This window comes from Oncorhynchus mykiss, chromosome 22 (assembly GCF_013265735.2).
Source record: "Oncorhynchus mykiss isolate Arlee chromosome 22, USDA_OmykA_1.1, whole genome shotgun sequence".
Classification (NCBI taxonomy): domain Eukaryota; kingdom Metazoa; phylum Chordata; class Actinopteri; order Salmoniformes; family Salmonidae; genus Oncorhynchus; species Oncorhynchus mykiss.
In genome coordinates this window covers 51530077-51556344 of record NC_048586.1, presented here as the reverse complement: position 1 = coordinate 51556344, position 26268 = coordinate 51530077, and the positions used below count along the sequence as shown (strand labels likewise).

At 45.4% G+C, this 26268-nt stretch overlaps 1 protein-coding gene across 3 annotated transcripts in view; it reads left to right on the top strand.

The window, feature by feature from the left end:
- The window catches only part of myo10l3 (myosin X, like 3), a 186610-nt gene that overhangs the window by 143041 nt on the left and 17301 nt on the right, over window positions 1-26268 (top strand). For 2 of the 3 annotated variants that reach the window (XM_036959515.1, XM_036959514.1), the window contains 9 exons: window positions 1646-1739; window positions 1854-2052; window positions 3276-3464; window positions 3858-4015; window positions 8917-9040; window positions 9442-9739; window positions 12448-12655; window positions 16625-16761; window positions 21249-21372. In XM_036959515.1, the coding sequence (XP_036815410.1) occupies window positions 1646-1739; window positions 1854-2052; window positions 3276-3464; window positions 3858-4015; window positions 8917-9040; window positions 9442-9739; window positions 12448-12655; window positions 16625-16761; window positions 21249-21372 (1531 nt within the window). The remainder of the gene's footprint in view (window positions 1-1645; window positions 1740-1853; window positions 2053-3275; window positions 3465-3857; window positions 4016-8916; window positions 9041-9441; window positions 9740-12447; window positions 12656-16624; window positions 16762-21248; window positions 21373-26268) is intronic. The other variant, XM_036959516.1, reaches the window with a different exon arrangement.

Genomic DNA, 26268 nt, shown 5'->3' with positions numbered 1-26268 from the left:
TAGTGGTCCACCAGTGTTGTATTACCCCTAGTGGTCCACCAGTGTTGTATTACCCCTAGTGGTCCACCAGTGTTGTATTACCCCTAGTGGTCCACCAGTGTTGTATTACCCCTAGTGGTCCACCAGTGTTGTATTACCCCTAGTGGTCCACCAATGTTGTATTACCCCTAGTGGTTCACCAGTGTTGTATTACCCCTAGTGGTTCACCAGTGTTGTATTACCCCTAGTGGTCCACCAGTGTTGTATTACCCCTAGTGGTCCACCAGTGTTGTATTACCCCTAGTGGTCCACCAGTGTTGTATTACCCCTAGTGGTCCACCAGTGTTGTATTACCCCTAGTGGTCCACCAGTGTTGTAAAGATGTTGTATTACCCCTAGTGGTTCACCAGTGTTGTATTACCCCTAGTGGTTCACCAGTGTTGTATTACCCCTAGTGGTTCACCAGTGTTGTATTACCCCTAGTGGTCCACCAGTGTTGTATTACCCCTAGTGGTCCACCAGTGTTGTATAGATGTTGTATTACCCCTAGTGGTTCACCAGTGTTGTATTACCCCTAGTGGTCCAACAGTGTTGTATAGATGTTGTATTACCCCTAGTGGTCCACCAGTGTTGTATTACCCCTAGTGGTTCACCAGTGTTGTATTACCCCTAGTGGTTCACCAGTGTTGTATTACCCCTAGTGGTTCACCAGTGTTGTATTACCCCTAGTGGTTCACCAGTGTTGTATAGATGTTGTATTACCCCTAGTGGTCCACCAGTGTTGTATTACCCCTAGTGGCCCCCCAGTGTTGTATTACCCCTAGTGGTTCACCAGTGTTGTATTACCCCTAGTGGTCCACCAGTGTTGTATTACCCCTAGTGGTTCACCAGTGTTGTATTACCCCTAGTGGTTCACCAGTGTTGTATTACCCCTAGTGGTTCACCAGTGTTGTATAGATGTTGTATTACCCCTAGTGGTTCACCAGTGTTGTATTACCCCTAGTGGTCCACCAGTGTTGTATTACCCCTAGTGGTCCACCAGTGTTGTATTACCCCTAGTGGTTCACCAGTGTTGTATTACCCCTAGTGGTCCACCAGTGTTGTATTGCCCCTAGTGTTCACCAGTGTTGTATTACCCCTAGTGGTCCACCAGTGTTGTATAGATGTTGTATTACCCCTAGTGGTTCACCAGTGTTGTATTACCCCTAGTGGTCCACCAGTGTTGTATTACCCCTAGTGGTCCACCAGTGTTGTATTACCCCTAGTGGTTCACCAGTGTTGTATTACCCCTAGTGGTTCACCAGTGTTGTATTACCCCTAGTGGTCCACCAGTGTTGTATTACCCCTAGTGGTTCACCAGTGTTGTATAGATGTTGTGTTACCCCTAGTGGTCCACCAGTGTTGTATAGATGTTGTATTACCCCTAGTGGTCCACCAGTGTTGTATTACCCCTAGTGGTCCACCAGTGTTGTATAGATGTTGTATTACCCCTAGTGGTTCACCAGTGTTGTATTACCCCTAGTGGTCCACCAGTGTTGTATAGATGTTGTATTACCCCTAGTGGTTCACCAGTGTTGTAGTACCCCTAGTGGTTCAGCAGTGTTGTATTACCTCTAGTGGTTCACCAGTGTATTGCCCTGTGGAATCCTTACCTCTCTCCCTCCAGTGGCTGGTTCAACGTGCTGAGTCGTGTCCACAGTGCCAGTCCAGACCAGCTGATGGAGATGAACCATGAGCAGGCCGACCCCAAGAACGCTGTGGTCAGTACTAACCTCCTCCATCACATCTTTCAATCAATCGATCTCTACGAGTTACAGCAGTGTTCACGTTGACTGACTACATGACAATGTTCTGAACTTCAAATTTCACCACAGGGAACTGTGGATGTTGGACTGATCGACTCTGTGTGCGCCTCAGACAACCCTGACAGACCCAACTCGTTTGTCATCATCACTGCTAACCGTGTGATCCACTGCAACACTGAGATGCCTGAAGAGATGCACCACTGGATCGGCCTGCTGCAGAAACCTAAAGGAGACGCCAGGATAGACGGGCAGGAGTTCTTCGTCAGAGGTTAGTGATGTACAGTACCTGTACATCAAAGTTCATTTGTGGATTAAAAAAAAGAATAATAATTATGCGTTTGAGCCAATCAGTTGTGTTGTTTCAAGGTAGGGGTGGTATACAAGAACTGTGAAAGGTTCTTCAAGTGCAGTCGCAAAAACCATCAAGCGCTATGATGAAACTGGCTCTCATGAGGACCGCCACAGGAAATGAAGACCCAGAGTTACCTCTGCTGCAGAGGATAAGTTCATTAGTTACCAGCCTCAGAAATCAGCAATTAAATTTACCTCGGATTGCAGCCCAAATAAATGCTTCAGAGTTCAAGTAACAGCTGAGGAGACTGTGTGAATCAGGCCTTCATGGTCGAATTGCTGCAAAGAAACCACTACTAAAGGACACCAATAAGAAGAACAGACTTGCTTGGGCCAAGAAACACGAGCAATGGACATTAGACCGGTGGAAATCTGTCCTTTGGTCTGATGAGTGTCTTTGTAAGACCCAGAGTTGCTGAACGGATGATCACCGCAAGTGTGGTTCCCACAGTGAAGCATGGAGGAAGAGGTGTTGGGGGTGCTTTGCTGGTGACAATGTCTGTGATTTATTTAGAATTCAAGGCACACTTAACCAGCATGGCTACCACAGCATTCTGCAGTGATACACCATCCCATCTGGTTTGTGCTTCGTGGGACTCGTTTGTTTTTCAACAGAACAATGACCCAAAACACACCTAAAGTCTGTGTAAGGGCTATTTGACCAAGAAGGAGAGAGATGGAGTGCAACCCGTTTGGGATGAGTTGGACCGCAGACTAAAAAGAAAGCAGCCAACAAGGGCTTAGCACATGTGGGAACTCCTTCAAGACTGCTGGAAAAGCATTCCAGGTCATGAAGCTGGTTGAGAGAATGCCAAGAGTGTGCAAAGCTGTCAAGGCAAAGGGTGTCTACTTTGAAGAATCTCAAATCTAAAATATATTTTGATTTGTTTAACACTTTTTTGGTAACTACATGATTCCATATGTGTTATTTCATAGTTTTGATATCTTCACTTTTATTCTACAATGTAGAAAATAGTCAAAACAAACTTTGGACTGGTACTGTACATATTTTGGAACCATCATGAACATTTAACAACTGATATTTTTTACATTTTGATATATATATTTAATATTTTTTAAATATTTTGTCTGTTCTCAGTACTGGACAATACCTTAGTGTCCTTCTCTCTCTCTTCCCAGGTTGGCTTCACAAGGAGATAAGGGCTAAGAGCACTAGTCTGAAGCTGAAGAAGAGATGGTTTGTATTGACCTCTACCTCTCTGGACTACTACAAGTCTTCAGAGCGCAGTGTGTCCAAGCTGGGGACCCTGGTCCTCAACAGTCTCTGCTCTGTGGTCCAGCCCGACGAGAAGGTCTTCAAGGACACCGGTAGGTAGAGACTGAGAATGTGGCACCCTTTTCCCTTTCATAGTGCCATAGGGCTCTGCTCAAAACAAGTGTCCTATATAGGGAATAGGGTGCCATTTGGGATGCAGACTGGGAGAGTAGTGGCCTGTGCTGCGCGTTGCATTTCTAGCCTGGTCCCAGGTCTGTTTGTGCCGTCTTGACAGTTCCTATTAGTGACAAAGACCATAAGAGTTGGCAAGACAGCAGAAAAGACATCTGGGACCAGGCTAATGCATTTCAGTCAGTCATGGTAAAGATTAATGTGTGTCTGTCGACCATACAATACTCTGTCGTAATCACACCTGAGATTGACGTGCTATCGCACTATGTCAATGCTCCTTGAATCACTCTGACTATTCTATACCTCCCCACCAGGTTACTGGAGCATTATCGTCCACGGCCGTAAACACTCGTACCACCTCTACACCAAACTACTGAACGAGGCTATGCGCTGGGCGTCGGCCATACAGGGGGCTGTCGACAGCAAGGTTCCCATAGAGACACCCACACAGCAACTCATCAGGGACATCAAGGTACAGCCAATCACCAGCCTGCATACTGCCAGTCAACCAATCACCAGCCTTCATACTGACATGGTCATTTTATGTCAGATGAATTTGCATTTTAGCCTGGTTCCAGATCTGTTTGTGTTGTCTTGCCAACTTCTATGTCATTGATGCGTGTTTGGCAAGATGGCACAAACAGACCTGAGACCAGTCTAGTTACATTTGTCCAGACCTGAGACCAGTCTAGTTACATTTGTCCAGACCTGAGACCAGTCTAGTTACATTTGTCCTGGGCCTGTACACTGCCACACTGTGGTGAGGTACTAAACTGGGCCAGTACAGTCACACTGTAGTGAGGTACTAAACTGGGCCAGTACAGTCACATTGTAGTGAAGTGAGGTACTAAACTGGGCCTGTACAGTCACATTGTAGTGAAGTGAGGTACTAAACTGGGCCAGTACAGTCACACTGTAGTAAGGTACTAAACTGGGCCTGTACAGTCACACTGTAGTGAGGTACTTAACTGGGCCTGTACAGTCACACTGTGGTGAGGTACTAAACTGGGCCAGTACAGTCACACTGTAGTGAGGTACTAAACTGGGCTAGTACAGTCACATTGTAGTGAAGTGAGGTACTAAACTGGGCCTGTACAGTCACATTGTAGTGAAGTGAGGTACTAAACTGGGCCTCTACAGTCACATTGTAGTGAAGTGAGGTACTAAACTGGGCCAGTACAGTCACACTGTAGTGAAGTACTAAACTGGGCCTGTACAGTCACACTGTAGTGAGGTACTAAACTGGGCCTGTACAGTCACACTGTAGTGTAGTGCGGTACTAAACTGGGCCTGTACAGTCACACTGTAGTTAAGTGAGGTACTAAACTGGGCCAGTACAGTCACACTGTAGTGAGGTACTAAACTGGGCCAGTACAGTCACACTGTAGTGAGGTACTAAACTGGGCCAGTACAGTCACACTGTAGTGAAGTGAGGTACTACACTGGGCCTGTACAGTCACACTGTAGTGAAGTGAGGTACTAAACTGGGCCTGTACAGTCACACTGTAGTGAGGTGAGGTACTAAACTGGGCCTGTACAGTCACACTGTAGTGAAGTGAGGTACTAAACTGGGCCAGTACAGTCACACTGTAGTGAGGTACAAAACTGGGCCAGTACAGTCACACTGTAGTGAGGTACTAAACTGGGCCAGTACAGTCACACTGTAGTGAAGTGAGGTACTAAAGTGGGCCAGTACAGTCACACTGTAGTGAAGTGAGGTACTACACTGGGCCAGTACAGTCACACTGTAGTGAAGTGAGGTACTACACTGGGCCAGTACAGTCACACTGTAGTGAAGTGAGGTACTAAACTGGGCCTGTACAGTCACACTGTCGTGAGGTGAGGTACTAAACTGTGCCTGTACAGTCACACTGTAGTGAGGTTCTAAACTGGGCCTGTACAGTCGCACTGTAGTGAAGTGAGGTACTAAACTGGGCCTGTACAGTCACACACTGTAGTGTAGTGAGGTACTAAACTGGGCCAGTAAGGTCACACTGTAGTGAAGTGAGGTACTAAACTGGGCCAGTACAGTCACACTGTAGTGAAGTGAGGTACTACACTGGGCCAGTACAGTCACACTGTAGTGAAGTGAGGTACTACACTGGGCCTGTACAGTCACACTGTAGTGAAGTGAGGTACTAAACTGGGCCTGTACAGTCACATTGTAGTGAAGTGAGGTACTAAACTGGGCCAGTACAGTCACACTGTAGTGAGGTACTAAACTGGGCCTGTACAGTCACACTGTAGTGAGGTACTTAACTGGGCCTGTACAGTCACACTGTAGTGAGGTACTAAACTGGGCCAGTACAGTCACATTGTAGTGAAGTGAGGTACTAAACTGGGCCTGTACAGTCACATTGTAGTGAAGTGAGGTGCTAAACTGGGCCTCTACAGTCACATTGTAGTGAAGTGAGGTACTAAACTGGGCCAGTACAGTCACACTGTAGTGAAGTACTAAACTGGGCATGTACAGCCTTGTTCTAGAATTGAAAAAAAAGCACAACACCCCAAAGCAAAAATGGGTTTAGATGTCTTTCAGTCACACTGTGGTGAGGTACTAAACTGGGCCAGTACAGTCACACTGTAGTGAGGTACTAAACTGGGCCTGTACAGTCACACTGTAGTGTAGTGAGGTACTAAACTGGGCCTGTACAGTCACACTATAGTGAAGTGAGGTACTAAACTGGGCCAGTACAGTCCCACTGTAGTGAGGTACTAAACTGGGCCAGTACAGTCACACTGTAGTGAGGTACTAAACTGGGCCAGTACAGTCACACTGTAGTGAAGTGAGGTACTACACTTGGTCAGTACAGTCACACTGTAGTGTAGTGAGGTACTAAACTGGGCCAGTAAGGTCACACTGTAGTGAAGTGAGGTACTAAACTGGGCCAGTACAGTCACACTGTAGTGAAGTGAGGTACTACACTGGGCCAGTACAGTCACACTGTAGTGAAGTGAGGTACTACACTGGGCCTGTACAGTCACAATGTAGTGAAGTGAAGTACTAAACTGGGCCTGTACAGTCACACTGTCGTGAGGTGAGGTACTAAACTGGGCCTGTACAGTCACACTGTAGTGAAGTGAGGTACTAAACTGGGCCTGTACAGTCACACTGTAGTGTAGTGAGGTACTAAACTGGGCCAGTATAGTCACACTGTAGTGAAGTGAGGTACTAAACTGGGCCAGTACAGTCACACTGTAGTGAAGTGAGGTACTAAACTTGGCCAGTACAGTCACACTGTAGTGAAGTGAGGTACTAAACTTGGCCAGTACAGTCACACTGTAGTGAAGTACTAAACTGGGCCAATACAGTCACACTGTAGTGTAGTTAGGTACTAAACTGGGCCAATACAGTCACACTGTAGTGTAGTTAGGTACTAAACTGGGCCAATACAGTCACACTGTAGTGTAGTGAGGTACTAAACTGGGCCAGTACAGTCACACTGTAGTGAAGTGAGGTACTAAACTGGGCCAGTACAGTCACACTGTAGTGAAGTGAGGTACTAAACTTGGCCAGTACAGTCACACTGTAGTGAAGTGAGGTACTAAACTTGGCCAGTACAGTCACACTGTAGTGAAGTACTAAACTGGGCCAATACAGTCACACTGTAGTGAAGTGAGGTACTAAACTGGGCCAGTACAGTCACACTGTAGTGTAGTTAGGTACTAAACTGGGCCAGTACAGTCACACTGTAGTGAAGTGAGGTACTAAACTGGGCCCTTCACACTGTGTGTGTTCCAGGCGTTTCTTCTGTTCATTCAGTCTACTTCTTCTGTCCTGTGATTGGTCCTGCTCTGCTCCAACAGTACCATGAAACTGTTTCATTTTTTAAAATTTTTTATTTTTTTATTGTCATACTGTTGACTTGAATATTGTCTAGTGACAAGCCATGAGATGCTAGTCTGGTCCCAGATCTGTTTATGATGTCTTTGTCAACTCCGCGGGAGTTGGGGACGGCCTCGCGGTTAGAGCGTGGAAACCTGTTGCTCTGCCTTTAAATAAGGCACTTAACCCACATTTCTCCAGGGTACTAAACTAAGCCCACTCGACGTCGGGATATTCAAAATGCACATTTTCATTACACACGTGTACAAGTGTTTAACAGCACAATTATACAGGGCATTCAGAAAGTATTCAGACCCCTTGACTTTTTCCACATTTTATGTTATGTTACAGCCTTATTCTAAAATGAATTAATACATCTAAAAAAATATATCAATCGACACACAATACCCCATAATGACACTGAAGACAGGTTTTTAGAAATGTTTGCAAATGTATTAAAAATTAAAAAAAACAGCAATACCTTATTTACATGAGTATTCAGACCCTTTGCCTGTATTGAGCTCCATAGTTCCTCTGTGGAGATGGGAGAACCTTCCAGAAGGACAACCATCTCTGCAGCACTCCACCAATCAGGCCTTCATGGTAGAGTGGCTAGATGGAAGCCACTCCTCAGTAAAAGGCACATGACAGCCCACTTGGAGTTTGCCAAAAGGCACCTGAAGGACTCTGAGACCATGAGAAACAAGATGATCTGGTCTGATGAAACCAAGATTGAACTCTTTGGTCTGAATGCCAAGCGTCATGTCTGGAGGAAACCTGGCACCATCCCTACGGTGAAGCATGGTGGTGGCAGCATCATGCTGTGGGGATGTTTTTCAGCTGCAGGGACTAGGAGACTAGTCGGGATCATGGGAAGGATGAACAGAGCAAAGTACAGAGATCCTTGATGAAAACCTGCTCCAGAACGCTCAGATTCTCAGACTGGGGCAAAGGTTCACCTTCCAACAGGACAACAAACCTAAGCACACAGCCAAGACAACGCAGGAGTGGTATCAGGACACGTTTCTGAATGTACTTGAGTGGCCCAGACTTGAACCCGATCAAACATCTCTGGAGAGACCAGAAAATAGCTGTGCAGCGACACTCCCCATACAACCTGACAGAGCTTGAGAGGATCTGCAGAGAAGAATGGGAGAAACTCCCCAAAATACAGGTGTACCAAGTTTGTAACATCATACCCAAGAAGACTCGAGGCTGTAATCGCTGCCAACGGTGCTTCAACAAAGTACTGCGTAAATGGTCTGAATACTTCCATTTTTATTTTTAATAAAACATTTTTTTGCTTTGTCATTACGGGGTATTGTGATGTCATTATGGGGTATTGTGATGTCATTATGGGGTATCGTGGGTAGATTGATGAGCAAAAAACCCAATATAATCCATTTTAGAATAAGGCTGTAACCTGACAAAATGTGGAAAAAGTCATGGGGTCTGAATACTATCCGAATACACTGTAAGCACCCTCCTAAGTATAATGAATTACGACCTCTGACTCCTAACCCCCGACCCCTGTGTATCCCCCCCAGGAGAGCAGTCTGAACGTGGAAGCTGTGGAGCAGACGTACTGGAGGAACCCTATCCTCAGATATACCCAGCACCCCCTCCACTCCCCCCTGCTTCCTCTGCCTTATGGGGAGGTCAACATCCACCGTGAGTTATTACTGCTTTAACCTCTTTAACCCTCCACGGACTTCTACAACCTCTTTAAACCTCCACATACTTCTACAACCTCTTTAACCCTCCACGGACTTCTACAACCTCTTTAACCCTCCACGGACTTCTACAACCTCTTTAACCCTCCACGGACTTCTACAACCTCTTTAACCCTCCACGGACTTCTACAACCTCTTTAACCCTCCACGGACTTCTACAACCTCTTTAACCCTCCACGGACTTCTACAACCTCTTTCACCCTCCACGGACTTCTACTACAACCATACAGTTTCACCATTCATTCTGGTTGACAGAAATGAAATGTATGAAGCCCTGTGGCTTTCTCTCGCCATGCTTTTTGTTAATGAAGTTTCCCCTCTCTCTGTCCTCCCCCCCAGTCCATAAGGAGAAGGGCTATGCCAGCCTGCAGGATGAGGCAGTGAAGATCTTCAACTCTCTGCAGGAGATGGAGTCTGTGTCTGACCCCGTGCCGATCATCCAGGGCATCCTCCAGACCTGCCACGACCTACGCCTGCTCAGAGACGAGGTCTACTGTCAGCTCATCAAGCAGACCAATCACGTGCCTCAGCCCGACAGCTCGGCCAATCGCGCCCACTGGCACCTCCTCACCTGTATGAGCTGTACCTTCCTGCCCAGCCGGGGCATCCTGCGCTACCTCAAGTTCCACCTTAAAAGGTACTTTATTTACCTCCAGTTCCACCTTAAAGGGTACTTTATTAATCTCCAGTTCCACCTTAAAGGGTAATTTATTTACCTCCAGTTCCACCTTAAAGGGTACTTTATTAATCTCCAGTTCCACCTTAAAGGGTACTTTATTAATCTCCAGTTCCACCTTAAAGGGTACTTTATTTACCTCCAGTTCCACCTTAAAGGGTACTTTATTAATCTCCAGTTCCACCTTAAAGGGTACTTTATTAATCTCCAGTTCCACCTTAAAGGGTACTTTATTTACCTCCAGTTCCACCTTAAAGGGTACTTTATTAATCTCCAGTTCCACCTTAAAGGGTACTTTATTAATCTCCAGTTCCACCTTAAAGGGTACTTTATTAATCTCCAGTTCCACCTTAAAGGGTACTTTATTAATCTCCAGTTCCACCTTAAAGGGTACTTTATTAATCTCCAGTTCCACCTTAAAGGGTACTTTATTAATCTCCAGTTCCACCTTAAAGGGTACTTTATTTACCTCCAGTTCCACCTTAAAGGGTACTTTATTAACCTCCAGTTCCACCTTAAAGGGTACTTTATTAATCTCCAGTTCCACCTTAAAGGGTACTTTATTAATCTCCAGTTCCACCTTAAAGGGTACTTTATTAATCTCCAGTTCCACCTTAAAGGGTACTTTATTAATCTCCAGTTCCACCTTAAAGGGTACTTTATTAATCTCCAGTTCCACCTTAAAGGGTACTTTATTAATCTCCAGTTCCACCTTAAAGGGTACTTTATTTACCTCCAGTTCCACCTTAAAGGGTACTTTATTAATCTCCAGTTCCACCTTAAAGGGTACTTTATTAATCTCCAGTTCCACCTTAAAGGGTACTTTATTTACCTCCAGTTCCACCTTAAAGGGTACTTTATTAATCTCCAGTTCCACCTTAAAGGGTACTTTATTAATCTCCAGTTCCACCTTAAAGGGTACTTTATTAATCTCCAGTTCCACCTTAAAGGGTACTTTATTAATCTCCAGTTCCACCTTAAAGGGTACTTTATTAATCTCCAGTTCCACCTTAAAGGGTACTTTATTAATCTCCAGTTCCACCTTAAAGGGTACTTTATTAATCTCCAGTTCCACCTTAAAGGGTACTTTATTAATCTCCAGTTCCACCTTAAAGGGTACTTTATTTACCTCCAGTTCCACCTTAAAGGGTACTTTATTAATCTCCAGTTCCACCTTAAAGGGTACTTTATTAACCTCCAGTTCCAAGTTATGCTCCCAAGTACACTATTCCTTCATGCCTCCTTCAGTACATAAGTCATGCTCCAATCCTTATTTTTATATTTTTTTGTACAATTATTCCTGCAACATAATATAATATACAGTTGTACAGTAGTCCATGTTATTATCTCCTAGAGATGAACAAGGCCAGTTTGGGTTCAGGGTGAACCACTCAACAGAGACCGTATGTTACTGTCTCCTAGAGGTGAACAAGGCCAAGCTGGACAAAGGAGGTGTTGTAGGTGCAGTTCTCCTCAGAAAATCCTTTGACACTGTTAACCACAATGTCCTCTTCTCCAAGCTGTCCAACTTCAACATCTCATCAAGTGTTTTAAAATGGATTGAGTCTTGTAAAATCGTATCCGGCTGCCTGGATGCAATGTGACCTACCATCACCAAGGGACCACACTATGGGTGTACCACAGGGGTCAATCCTGGGCCCTTTGTTATTTAGTCTCTACCAGGCCGTGGATGATATTTATACACATGGAAGAAATGCTGATGAAGTGGCAAGCAAACTAACGCTATCATTATCGAAAGTGGCTGAATGGTTCAACCACTACAGCCTCAATGTGGGGGGAAAATGGTAGCTATGTACTTCAATATCTGGGTGTTATCCTAGACCCTACTTTGAACTGTAAAAACACATCAAATATATACAGAATAGTCTTCGTACACATGTTCATGACATCAGGAACTCTCTCGACAGAGGCAGCCAAGATGGATTCTCATACAATGATTTTCTGACACTTGTCCTATTGTACCGGCAGCCAATTAAACATCAGTTGAACCCTTTCGATCTCTGTGTAAACAAGTACTTAAGATCCTGGACAGGAAGTCACATCATTACTGTCACTGGGATATTCTCACCAAGTACAATCTGTTACATTTGGACAACTTCCTTTTTCTCAGATTATCAATAATGTTGCAGCCGCACCTCTGAAAGATTTTGTCATATTAAGCTCTGAACAAAACAGAGGAGTCAGCCGGACCTCCACAAGCTAGAGGACACTGTCATTCCTCAACGAACAGTCAGTCAGTGTTGTCCACCTCAGGCATCAGGAAATGGAATTCTCTCCTCTCTACCTTTAATTAAAGCACTAGGGACTTTAAATCCTGCTCCATGGAGGTCAAAGTGTGGATCAGTCCTGCATTTGTTATACTGCTGTGTATTTAGTAAGGGAGTGTGGATGAAAATTAGCTGCGTTTACCTAACTCTGGTGGAAACCTATTTCATTGTCTGAAATTGTTTTTTATTTGCACATGGTCCCTTTAATTAAATGACAGCTTTGAGCCACAAGCAGAAAGTGTCCCTATAGCTTCTAATACAAACAGACATATGTTCTGTGATTGATTTGTATGGATGGGTAAACTGGACAGTATGACATCAGTAACGCTGATTTGCTCCTCCTCTACACCTCAGTGACCCTCTCTGTCTGTTCTTCTCCAGGGTGAAGGAGCAGTTCCCTGGAACAGAGGTGGACATGTTTGCCCATTTCATAGGTGAGTCTCTGAAGAGGACCAAGGTCAGGGAGTATGTTCCGTCTCAGGAGGAGATCGTAGCCTTGCTGACCAGGCAGGAAATGACTACTACGGTCTACTGCCACGGAGGAGGATCCTGCAAGATCTCCATCAACTCACACACCACCGCTGGAGAGGTAACGTTCCCCAGCAAGAAAACCAAAAATAGTCAGACAGACGAGGGAACTAAAACCAAAACAACCAAAACCAAACAGGTGGGGTGTTAGGAGGGGTTCTGAAAGACACTCATGGGGGGTGTCCACTGGAAGTTGACTAGCAACAACAACTGGGACCTAAAAGACACTCAACATGAGTGTCCACTACATTTGCCCAAGAACAGGCAAATTAAATTAAAACCCACACCAAACTTAAAGACAGGAAGTAAGCCTAAAAGTGGAGCAAAACCAATCAGGGAAATCAGATTGTCTAGAAACCAAAATAGTGAGAGCCAACTAAAGTTAACCCTCCACATCTATCAAGACAACTGGAGCAGTGGGCCTTCTCTTAAATAACACCTGGGCCAGCACAGGTGAAACACCTTCCCACTAACGAGATAACAAACCAGCACAGGTGAAACACATACTGACTAACGTGGTGACACCAATCGGTGCGCCCCACATGCTAACGTGCTAACGTCCAACCTCAAAGAATAAATGGAAAGAACAAAGCCTGTAACACCTTCCACCTTAAGACAACATACACAGGACTAGCCAAAATATTGGACACACCTACTCATTCAAGGGTTTTAATTTATTTTGACTATTTTCTATGTATATTGTAGAATAATAGTGAAGACAAAACAACACTTATGGAATCAAGTAGTAACCAAAAAAGTGTTAGATTCTTCAAAGACGCCACCCTTTGCCGTGATGACAGCTTTGCAAACGCTTGGCATTCTCTCAACCAGCTTCATGAGATAGTCACCTGGAATGCATTCCAATTAACAGGTGTGCCTTGTGAAAAGTTAATTAGTGGAATTTCTTAACTTAATGTTTTTGTGCCAATCAGTTGTGACAAGGTAGGTTTGATATACAGAAGATAAAAGACCAAGTCCATATTATGGCAAGAACCGTTCAAAATGTGAGCTGACTTGGTCTTTTAACAAATAGGGCTATCTATTTAATAAGTAAAGATAAATGACAGTCAATTCAGAGCAGAATTCAAGAACTTTGAAAAATTCTTCAAGTACAGTTACAAAAACCATCAAGCGCTATGATGAAACTGGCTCTCATGACGACCGCCACAGGGAAAGAAGACCCAGAGTTACCTCTGCTGCAGAGGATAAGTTCAGTAGAGTTACCAGTCTCTCATGAGGACCGCCACAGGGAAAGAAGACCCAGAGTTACCTCTGCTGCAGAGGATAAGTTCAGTAGAGTTACCTGTCTCTCATGAGGACCGCCACAGGGAAAGAAGACCCAGAGTTACCTCTGCTGCAGAGGATAAGTTCAGTAGAGTTACCAGTCTCTCATGAGGACCGCCACAGGGAAAGAAGACCCAGAGTTACCTCTGCTGCAGAGGATAAGTTCAGTAGAGTTACCAGTCTCTCATGAGGACCGCCACAGGGAAAGAAGACCCAGAGTTACCTCTGCTGCAGAGGATAAGTTCAGTAGAGTTACCAGTCTCTCATGAGGACCGCCACAGGGAAAGAAGACCCAGAGTTACCTCTGCTGCAGAGGATAAGTTCAGTAGAGTTACCAGTCTCTCATGAGGACCGCCACAGGGAAAGAAGACCCAGAGTTACCTCTGCTGCAGAGGATAAGTTCAGTAGAGTTACCAGTCTCTCATGAGGACCGCCACAGGGAAAGAAGACCCAGAGTTACCTCTGCTGCAGAGGATAAGTTCAGTAGAGTTACCAGTCTCTCATGAGGACCGCCACAGGGAAAGAAGACCCAGAGTTACCTCTGCTGCAGAGGATAAGTTCAGTAGAGTTACCAGTCTCTCATGAGGACCGCCACAGGGAAAGAAGACCCAGAGTTACCTCTGCTGCAGAGGATAAGTTCAGTAGAGTTACCAGTCTCTCATGAGGACCGCCACAGGGAAAGAAGACCCAGAGTTACCTCTGCTGCAGAGGATAAGTTCAGTAGAGTTACCTGTCTCTCATGAGGACCGCCACAGGGAAAGAAGACCCAGAGTTACCTCTGCTGCAGAGGATAAGTTCAGTAGAGTTACCAGTCTCTCATGAGGACCGCCACAGGGAAAGAAGACCCAGAGTTACCTCTGCTGCAGAGGATAAGTTCAGTAGAGTTACCAGTCTCTCATGAGGACCGCCACAGGGAAAGAAGACCCAGAGTTACCTCTGCTGCAGAGGATAAGTTCAGTAGAGTTACCAGTCTCTCATGAGGACCGCCACAGGGAAAGAAGACCCAGAGTTACCTCTGCTGCAGAGGATAAGTTCAGTAGAGTTACCAGTCTCTCATGAGGACCGCCACAGGGAAAGAAGACCCAGAGTTACCTCTGCTGCAGAGGATAAGTTCAGTAGAGTTACCAGTCTCTCATGAGGACCGCCACAGGGAAAGAAGACCCAGAGTTACCTCTGCTGCAGAGGATAAGTTCAGTAGAGTTACCAGTCTCTCATGAGGACCGCCACAGGGAAAGAAGACCCAGAGTTACCTCTGCTGCAGAGGATAAGTTCAGTAGAGTTACCAGTCTCTCATGAGGACCGCCACAGGGAAAGAAGACCCAGAGTTACCTCTGCTGCAGAGGATAAGTTCAGTAGAGTTACCAGTCTCTCATGAGGACCGCCACAGGGAAAGAAGACCCAGAGTTACCTCTGCTGCAGAGGATAAGTTCAGTAGAGTTACCAGTCTCTCATGAGGACCGCCACAGGGAAAGAAGACCCAGAGTTACCTCTGCTGCAGAGGATAAGTTCAGTAGAGTTACCAGTCTCTCATGAGGACCGCCACAGGGAAAGAAGACCCAGAGTTACCTCTGCTGCAGAGGATAAGTTCAGTAGAGTTACCAGTCTCTCATGAGGACCGCCACAGGGAAAGAAGACCCAGAGTTACCTCTGCTGCAGAGGATAAGTTCAGTAGAGTTACCAGTCTCTCATGAGGACCGCCACAGGGAAAGAAGACCCAGAGTTACCTCTGCTGCAGAGGATAAGTTCAGTAGAGTTACCAGTCTCTCATGAGGACCGCCACAGGGAAAGAAGACCCAGAGTTACCTCTGCTGCAGAGGATAAGTTCAGTAGAGTTACCAGTCTCTCATGAGGACCGCCACAGGGAAAGAAGACCCAGAGTTACCTCTGCTGCAGAGGATAAGTTCAGTAGAGTTACCAGTCTCTCATGAGGACCGCCACAGGGAAAGAAGACCCAGAGTTACCTCTGCTGCAGAGGATAAGTTCAGTAGAGTTACCAGTCTCTCATGAGGACCGCCACAGGGAAAGAAGACCCAGAGTTACCTCTGCTGCAGAGGATAAGTTCAGTAGAGTTACCAGTCTCTCATGAGGACCGCCACAGGGAAAGAAGACCCAGAGTTACCTCTGCTGCAGAGGATAAGTTTTTATTTATTTATTTTATTTCATATATAAACCTAACCCTTTATTTAACCAGGTAGGCTAGTTGAGAACAAGTTCTCATTTACAACTGTGACCTGGCCAAGATAAAGCAAAGCAGTTCGATACCTACAACAACAGAGTTACACATGGAATAATCTGGACACAGAGCTTCATAGTAGGTGATTAGAGCGACTACCATACTCATGGGAAACAAGATCCCGGACGAGCCTCCTTTTGTTATGTCCAACCTCGAAATAGAAAATCCATAGCCTGTAACATACGATGCTCTATGTCCCTCTATGGGGTGTCCTCTACATACGATGCTCTACATCCCTCTATGGGGTGTACTCTACATACGATGCTCTATATCCCTCTACATACGATGATCTATATCCCTCTACATACGATGATCTATGTCCCACATCTAAACAGTCTAAGGCTTTACATCAACTCACACACCACCCCTGGAGAGGTAAAAAAATAATACATCTGTTTTCCACAATGAGTAGCAGCTGTAAAAATACAGTCATTTCTGCCTGGGGCAATCCTGCATTGGTACATCCATTTTCTCCAGCCTGTGTTAATGTCCCTCTGTCCTGCCTGTCCCCAGGTGGTGGAGAAGTTGATCCGAGGCCTGGCCATGGAGGACAGTAGAAACATGTTTTCCCTGTTTGAACACAACAACACTACGGACCGGGCTGTGGAGAGCAGAGTCCTCGTGGCTGACGTACTCGCCAAGTTTGAGAGGTGAGAGTTCAGCTGGAGAGAGAGAGAGATGCACAGAGAATAGCCTGGTCTCTGATCTGTTTGAGAGGTGAGAGTTCAGCTGGAGAGAGAGAGAGATGCACAGAGAATAGCCTGGTCTCTGGTCTGTTTGAGAGGTGAGAGTTCAGCTGGAGAGAGAGAGATGCACAGAGAATAGCCTGGTCTCTGATCTGTTTGAGGGGTGAGAGTTCAGCTGGAGAGAGAGAGAGATGCACAGAGAATAGCCTGGTCTCTGGTCTGTTTGAGAGGTGAGAGTTCAGCTGGAGAGAGAGAGATGCACAGAGAATAGCCTGGTCTCTGGTCTGTTTGAGAGGTGAGAGTTCAGCTGGAGAGAGAGAGAGATGCACAGAGAATAGCCTGGTCTCTGGTCTGTTTGAGAGGTGAGAGTTCAGCTGGAGAGAGAGATGCACAGAGAATAGCCTGGTCTCTGATCTGTTTGAGAGGTGAGAGTTCAGCTGGAGAGAGAGAGAGATGCACAGAGAATAGCCTGGTCTCTGGTCTGTTTGAGAGGTGAGAGTTCAGCTGGAGAGAGAGAGAGAGATGCACAGAGAATAGCCTGGTCTCTGATCTGTTTGAGAGGTGAGAGTTCAGCTGGAGAGAGAGATGCACAGAGAATAGCCTGGTCTCTGGTCTGTTTGAGAGGTGAGAGTTCAGCTGGAGAGAGAGAGATGCACAGAGAATAGCCTGGTCTCTGATCTGTTTGAGGGGTGAGAGTTCAGCTGGAGAGAGAGAGATGCACAGAGAATAGCCTGGTCTCTGGTCTGTTTGAGGGGTGAGAGTTCAGCTGGAGAGAGAGAGAGATGCACAGAGAATAGCCTGGTCTCTGGTCTGTTTGAGGGGTGAGAGTTCAGCTGGAGAGAGAGAGATGCACAGAGAATAGCCTGGTCTCTGATCTGTTTGAGAGGTGAGAGTTCAGCTGGAGAGAGAGAGAGATGCACAGAGAATAGCCTGGTCTCTGATCTGTTTGAGAGGTGAGAGTTCAGCTGGAGAGAGAGAGAGATGCACAGAGAATAGCCTGGTCTCTGATCTGTTTGAGAGGTGAGAGTTCAGCTGGAGAGAGAGAGAGATGCACAGAGAATAGCCTGGTCTCTGATCTGTTTGAGAGGTGAGAGTTCAGCTGGAGAGAGAGAGATGCACAGAGAATAGCCTGGTCTCTGGTCTGTTTGAGGGGTGAGAGTTCAGCTGGAGAGAGAGAGAGATGCACAGAGAATAGCCTGGTCTCTGGTCTGTTTGAGAGGTGAGAGTTCAGCTGGAGAGAGAGAGAGATGCACAGAGAATAGCCTGGTCTCTGATCTGTTTGAGAGGTGAGAGTTCAGCTGGAGAGAGAGAGAGATGCACAGAGAATAGCCTGGTCTCTGGTCTGTTTGAGGGGTGAGAGTTCAGCTGGAGAGAGAGAGAGATGCACAGAGAATAGCCTGGTCTCTGATCTGTTTGAGAGGTGAGAGTTCAGCTGGAGAGAGAGAGATGCACAGAGAATAGCCTGGTCTCTGGTCTGTTTGAGAGGTGAGAGTTCAGCTGGAGAGAGAGAGAGATGCACAGAGAATAGCCTGGTCTCTGATCTGTTTGAGAGGTGAGAGTTCAGCTGGAGAGAGAGAGATGCACAGAGAATAGCCTGGTCTCTGGTCTGTTTGAGAGGTGAGAGTTCAGCTGGAGAGAGAGAGATGCACAGAGAATAGCCTGGTCTCTGATCTGTTTGAGAGGTGAGAGTTCAGCTGGAGAGAGAGAGAGATGCACAGAGAATAGCCTGGTCTCTGGTCTGTTTGAGAGGTGAGAGTTCAGCTGGAGAGAGAGAGAGATGCACAGAGAATAGCCTGGTTTCTGGTCTGTTTGAGAGGTGAGAGTTCAGCTGGAGAGAGAGAGATGCACAGAGAATAGCCTGGTCTCTGGTCTGTTTGTGCTGGCGTGTCAATCCCTATGGCCATTGACCGTTTTATTTATTTTTATTTAACCTTTATTTAACTAGGCAAGTCAGTTAAGAACAAATTCTTAATTACAATGATTTTGCCAATAGGCATTTAAAATTGAGGACTAAACACACATCCCGACAAGAGACAACACAACACGACATAAAGAGAGACCTAAGACAACAACATAGCAAGGCAGCAACACATGACAACACAGCATGGTAGCAATACAACATGACAACAACATGGTAGCAACACAACATGACAACAACATGGTAGCAACACAACATTACAACAACATGGCAGCAACACAACATGACAACAACATGGTAGCAACACAACATGACAACAACATGGTAGCAACACATGACAACACAGCATGGTAGCAACACAACATGACAACAACATGGTAGCAACACAACATTAGAACAACATGGCAGCAACACAACATGACAACAACATGGTAGCAACACAACATGACAACAACATGGTAGCAACATGACAACAACAACATGGCAGCAACACAACATGACAACAACATGGCAGCAACACAACATTACAACAACATGGTAGCAACACAACATTACAACAACATGGTAGCAACACAACATTACAACAACATGGTAGCAACACAACATTACAACAACATGGTAGCAACACAACATTACAACAACATGGTAGCAACACAACATTACAACGACATGGTAGCAACACAACATGACAACGACATGGTAGCAACACAACATGACAACGACATGGCAGCAACACAACATGACAACGACATGGCAGCAGCACAACATGACAACGACATGGTAGCAGCACAACATGACAACGACATGGTAGCAACACAACATGACAACGACATGGCAGCAACACAACATGACAACGACATGGCAGCAGCACAACATGACAACGACATGGTAGCAGCACAACATGACAACGACATGGTAGCAGCACAACATGACAACGACATGGTAGCAGCACAACATGACAACGACATGGTAGCAGCACAACATGACAACAACATGGTAGCAACACAACATGACAACACCATGGTAGCAGCACAACATGGTAGCAACACAACATGACAACAACATGGTAGCAGGACAAAACATGGTACAAACATTATTGGTCACAGACAACAGCACAAAGGCAAGAAGGTAGAGACAACAATACATCACACAAAGCAGCCACAACTGTCAGTATGAGTGTCCATGATGGAGTCTGGATGAAAAGATTGAGATAAAACTGTCCAGTTTGTGTGTTTGTTGCAGCTCGTTCCAGACGCAGCTAGCTGCAGAGAGGAGCGACCCAGGGATGTGTGTGCTTTGGGGACCTTTAACAGAATGTGACTGGCAGAACGGGTGTTGAATGTGGAGGATGAGGGCTGCAGTAGATATCTCAGATAGGGGGGAGTGAGGCCTAAGAGGATTCTATAAATAAGCATCAACCAGTGGGTCTTGCGACAGGTATACAGAGATGACCAGTTTACAGAGGAGTATAGAGTGCAGTGATGTGTCCTATAAGGAGCATTGGTGGCAAATCTGATGGCCAAATGGTAAAGAACATCTAGCCACTCGAGAGCACCCTTACATGCCGATCTATAAATTATGTCTCTGTAATCTAGCATGGGTAGGATGGTCTTAGTTTGGCAGCTGGGGTGAAAGAGGAGCGATTACGATAGAGGAAACCAAGTCTAGATTTAACCTTAGCCTGCAGCTTTGATATGTGCTGAGAGAAGGACAGTGGACCGTCCAGCCGTACTCCCAAGTACTTGTATGAGGTGACTACCTCAAGCTCTAACCCTCAGAGGTAGTAATCAGACCTGTAGGGAGAGGGACATTCTTCTTACCAAACCACATGAACTTTGTTTTGGGGTGTTCAGAACAAGGTTTACGGTGGAGAAAGCTTGTTGAACATAGGGAAAAGTTAGCAAGACAACACAAACAGATCTGGGACCAGTCTACATGACCCACAAACCTCTTTGATGTTTTAGCAGAAATATAGTAATAATGAGGGTCTGAAATTGGTTTGGTTGATTGACTGATTGGTTGACTGATTGGTTGACTGACTGGTTTGGTTGATTGACTGATTGGTTTGGTTGATTGACTGATTGGTTTGGTTGATTGACTGATTGGTTTGGTTGATTGACTGATTGGTTTGGTTGATTGACTGATTGGTTTGGTTGATTGACTGATTGGTTGATTGACTGATTGGTTGATTGACTGATTGGTTGATTGACTGATTGGTTGACTGACTGGTTTGGTTGATTGACTGATTGGTTTGGTTGATTGACTGATTGGTTGATTGACTGATTGGTTTGGTTGATTGACTGTTTGGTTGATTGACTGATTGGTTGATTGACTGATTGGTTGATTGACTGATTGGTTGACTGACTGGTTTGGTTGATTGACTGATTGGTTTGGTTGATTGACTGATTGGTTGATTGACTGATTGGTTGATTGACTGATTGGTTGACTGACTGGTTTAGTTGATTGACTGATTGGTTTGGTTGGTTGACTGATTGGTTTGGTTGATTGACTGATTGGTTTGGTTGATTTCCAGGCTGTCAGGCAGTGAGGAGGTGGAGGAAGAGGGACAGTGGAGGCTCTACTTCAAACTCTACTGTTTCCTGGATGTAGAGAGCATGCCCAAGGAAGGGGTGGAGTTCGCTTTCATGTTCGAACAGGTTAGTCACCTCCATTTTGTTTTATTATTAGAAAGCACCTGAGTAGAAAAGTGTATACAATGTCGTGCTTTAGAGTCTTTTCAATTGCAATTCATTGACTTGTTGCAAACCTTCTTAGTTCTTCTTGCAATTTTTCTGTCCTCTTCCCTTTTTTTTGGAAGGCTTAAGCAAGCGCCCCGTTCCCATAGAAACCCTTAGTCGGGCCAGAATAGCTGTATCAATTCACTGACCTTTGTCTCTTTAATGTTGAGATTTCTACATGCTCTACTCAGATTCAGAGTGTTGCAATGTTGTTTTTCTTTACTAAAGGGGCGACTCCTTGTAAAACTCTGAGGGGGTTCAAATATGGAGGACGAGGACAGGAGGTTGATAGGCATCAAGTTTTTTTTTTTTTTGTTAATGTTTCAGTAGCTCAGAAGAAAACATGAGGAAGAAAGCGGACAAGTTCAATAAATATGTATTTTTTAACAATCTGGGACAAGAGTTGTTGCGAGGAAATGGCGGCAGGGTCGAGGGAACAAGGGAAAACCCTGGGAAATGTACAAAAGTACAAAGGTACAAAAATGGAAAACAGTACTTAAGTAGCTCAGAACGTGAAGTTGATGAGAGTGACATGGAGTTTGAAAGAATTGAAAAGCGAGAGGATGAAGGTTTTAAAAATGGAGGAGCAGATTCGGAACTGCAAGGTGTGGAGAGTGGAATGAAAGGAAAGGATGACGAAGATTATTCTGGCCCAGTGGGGTTTTCAGAGAGAATAGATCCTTCTGGCTGATCCATATATGGTGTCAGGTTGGGTGGAGAAGAGATTGTTGAGTCAAAGTAACTTAAAGTGGACTTGTGGTGATTTTTTTAGTGTGTTTTTTCCATCCAGAGGGAGTAGTTCTTGCTCTTAGGGACAAGAACTGACTTGTTTTGCTCTCTGGAGTAGGGCACTGAGTCTTTACCCAACAAAGTCATGTTCGGATGTGTCAGTTACCCAGTGAGAAATGTTGTCCCGAACCCATTATGGTGTTTTAGGTGCCAAGCTTATGGTCACATTGCAGCAGTGGGTAAAGGGAGATTTCTAGACGTGAGAAGCAGAAGGGCATGAGACAAAGCAATGTGCAGAAGTGGAGGCTGCTGAGGGGAGGACGGCTCATAATTATTTGTATTTATTATGGATCCCCATTAGTTCCTGCCAAGGCAGCAGCTACTCTTCCTGGGGTTTATTATGGATCCTCATTAGTTCCTGCCAAGGCAGCAGCTACTCTTCCTGGGGTTTATTATGGATCCCCATTAGTTCCTGCCAAGGCAGCAGCTACTCTTCCTGGGGTTTATTATGGATCCCCATTAGTTCCTGCCAAGGCAGCAGCTACTCTTCCTGGGGTTTATTATGGATCCCCATTAGTTCCTGCCAAGGCAGCAGCTACTCTACCTGGGGGTTATTATGGATCCCCATTAGTTCCTGCCCAGGCAGAAGCTACTCTTCCTGGGGTTTATTATGGATCCCCATTAGTTCCTGCCAAGGCAGCAGCTACTCTTCCTGGGGTTTATTATGGATCCCCATTAGTTCCTGCCAAGGCAGCAGCTACTCTTCCTGGGGTTTATTATGGATCCCCATTAGTTCCTGCCAAGGCAGCAGCTACTCTTCCTGGGGTTTATTATGGATCCCCATTAGTTCCTGCCAAGGCAGCAGCTACTCTACCTGGGGGTTATTATGGATCCCCATTATTTCCTGCCAAGGCAGCAGCTACTCTTCCTGGGGTTTATTATGGATCCCCATTAGTTCCTGCCAAGGCAGCAGCTACTCTTCCTGGGGTTTATTATGGATCCCCATTAGTTCCTGCCAAGGCAGCAGCTACTCTTCCTGGGGTTTATTATGGATCCCCATTAGTTCCTGCCAAGGCAGCAGCTACTCTACCTGGGGGTTATTATGGATCCCCATTAGTTCCTGCCCAGGCAGCAGCTACTCTTCCTGGGGTTTATTATGGATCCCCATTAGTTCCTGCCAAGGCAGCAGCTACTCTTCCTGGGGTTTATTATGGATCCCCATTAGTTCCTGCCAAGGCAGCAGCTACTCTTCCTGGGGTTTATTATGGATCCCCATTAGTTCCTGTCAAGGCAGCAGCTACCCTTCCTGGGGTTTATTATGGATCCACATTAGTTCCTGTCAAGGCAGAAGCTACTCTTCCTGGGGTTTATTATGGATCCCCATTAGTTCCTGTCAAGGCAGAAGCTACTCTTCCTGGGGTTTATTATGGATCCCCATTAGTTCCTGCCAAGGCAGCAGCTACTCTTCCTGGGGTTTATTATGGATCCCCATTAGTTCCTGCCAAGGCAGCAGCTACTCTTCCTGGGGTTTATTATGGATCCCCATTAGTTCCTGTCAAGGCAGCAGCTACCCTTCCTAGGGTTTATTATGGATCCCCATTAGTTCCTGTCAAGGCAGAAGCTACTCTTCCTGGGGTTTATTATGGATCCCCATTAGTTCCTGTCAAGGCAGAAGCTACTCTTCCTGGGGTTTATTATGGATCCCCATTAGTTCCTGCCAAGGCAGCAGCTACTCTTCCTGGGGTTTATTATGGATCCCCATTAGTTCCTGTCAAGGCAGAAGCTACTCTTCCTGGGGTTTATTATGGATCCCCATTAGTTCCTGTCAAGGCAGAAGCTACTCTTCCTGGGGTTTATTATGGATCCCCATTAGTTCCTGTCAAGGCAGAAGCTACTCTTCCTGGGGTTTATTATGGATCCTCATTAGTTCCTGCCAAGGCAGAAGCTACTCTGCCTGGGGTTTATTATGGATCCCCATTAGTTCCTGCCAAGGCAGCAGCTACTCTTCCTGGGGTTTATTATGGATCCCCATTAGTTCCTGTCAAGGCAGAAGCTACTCTTCCTGGGGTTTATTATGGATCCCCATTAGTTCCTGTCAAGGCAGAAGCTACTCTTCCTGGGGTTTATTATGGATCCCCATTAGTTCCTGTCAAGGCAGAAGCTACTCTTCCTGGGGTTTATTATGGATCCTCATTAGTTCCTGCCAAGGCAGAAGCTACTCTGCCTGGGGTTTATTATGGATCCCCATTAGTTCCTGCCAAGGCAGCAGCTACTCTTCCTGGGGTTTATTATGGATCCCCATTAGTTCCTGTCAAGGCAGAAGCTACTCTTCCTGGGGTTTATTATGGATCCCCATTAGTTCCTGTCAAGGCAGAAGCTACTCTTCCTGGGGTTTATTATGGATCCCCATTAGTTCCTGTCAAGGCGGAAGCTACTCTTCCTGGGGTTTATCATGGATCCCCATTAGTTCCTGTCAAGGCAGCAGCTACTCTTCCTGGGGTTTATTATGGATCCCCATTAGTTCCTGCCAAGACAGCAGCTACTCTTCCCGGGGTCCAAACATATTAAAGCACTTACATGACATGTATAACAAAAGATAAAACACTAGCACATATAACATTATTACACCACTACATATCTACTATACATAATGCTTAATACCACCATACAACAATATCACAATGAACGTGTCTGTACCTTTGTGTGTGTGTCTCTTCACAGTCCCCGTTATTCTATAAAGGTGTGTTTTTACCTGCTGTTTTTTAAAATCGGATTTTACTGCCTGCATCAGTTACCTGATGTGGAATAGAGTTCAATGTAGTCATAACTGTATAAGTGCTGGAATGCAGTGCAATTCATGTCCATTCCAGACAATTTTAGGAGCCGTCCTCCCCACAGCAGCCACACCTAATGTGCAGTATGGGTGGAAAAAGTAGTGAGTTACCTGTAGGGGTTCCCATGGTGCTGGAGAGCTGTCCGGTGAGAGAGAGGCAGGTTGAGGTTGATTCTGTGTAGCTCAGTTGGTAGAGCATGGTGCCTGCAAGTGAGATTGTGGGTTCAATTCCCACTGGGGACCAGAAAGAAAATATATGTACTCATTACTCTTCAGTCGCTCTGGATAAGAGCAGCTGCTGAATGAAATGTAAATAGTGGTGAGGTTTTAATGGGTGTAGGATTAGTTGGTATAGTAGTGAGGTTTTAATGGGTGTAGGGTTAGTTGGTATAGTAGTGAGGTTTTAATGGGTGTAGGGTTAGTTGGTATAGTAGTGAGGTTTTAATGGGTGTAGGGTTAGTTGGTATAATAGTGAGGTTTTAATGGGTGTAGGGTTAGTTGGTATAGTAGTGAGGTTTTAATGGGTGTAGGGTTAGTTGGTATAGTAGTGAGGTTTTAATGGGTGTAGGGTTAGTTGTTATAGTAGTGAGGTTTTAATGGGTGTAGGGTTAGTTGGTATAGTAGTGAGGTTTTAATGGGTGTAGGGTTAGTTGGTATAGTAGTGAGGTTTTAATGGGTGTAGGGTTAGTTGGTATAGTAGTGAGGTTTTAATGGGTGTAGGGTTAGTTGGTATAGTAGTGAGGTTGTAATGAGTACAAGGTTAGTTGGTAGTGAGGTTTTAATGGGTACAGGGTTAGTTGGTATAGTAGTGAGGTTTTAATGGGTGTAGGGTTAGTTGGTAGTGAGGTTTTAATGGGTACAGGGTTAGTTGGTATAGTGGGGAGGTTTTAATGGGTACAGGGTTAGTTGGTATAGTAGTGAGGTTTTAATGGGTGTAGGGTTAGTTGGTAGTGAGGTTTTAATGGGTACAGGGTTAGTTGGTATAGTAGTGAGGTTTTCACGGTTTCATCAGCAGTGGCTTGTCTTAGAAGACTGGTGAAGAAGTTGGTTGTGAAGGTTCAGGGCTGGCGTGGTTACACCTGGTCTGCGGTTGTGAGGCCGGTTGGACGTACTGCCAAATTATCTAAAACACTGTTGGAGGCGGCTTATGGTAGAGTAATGAAAATTAAATTATCTGGCAACAGTTCTGGTAGACATTCCTGCAGTCAGCATGCTGTGGCGTTGTGTGACAAAACTGCACATTTTAGAGTGGC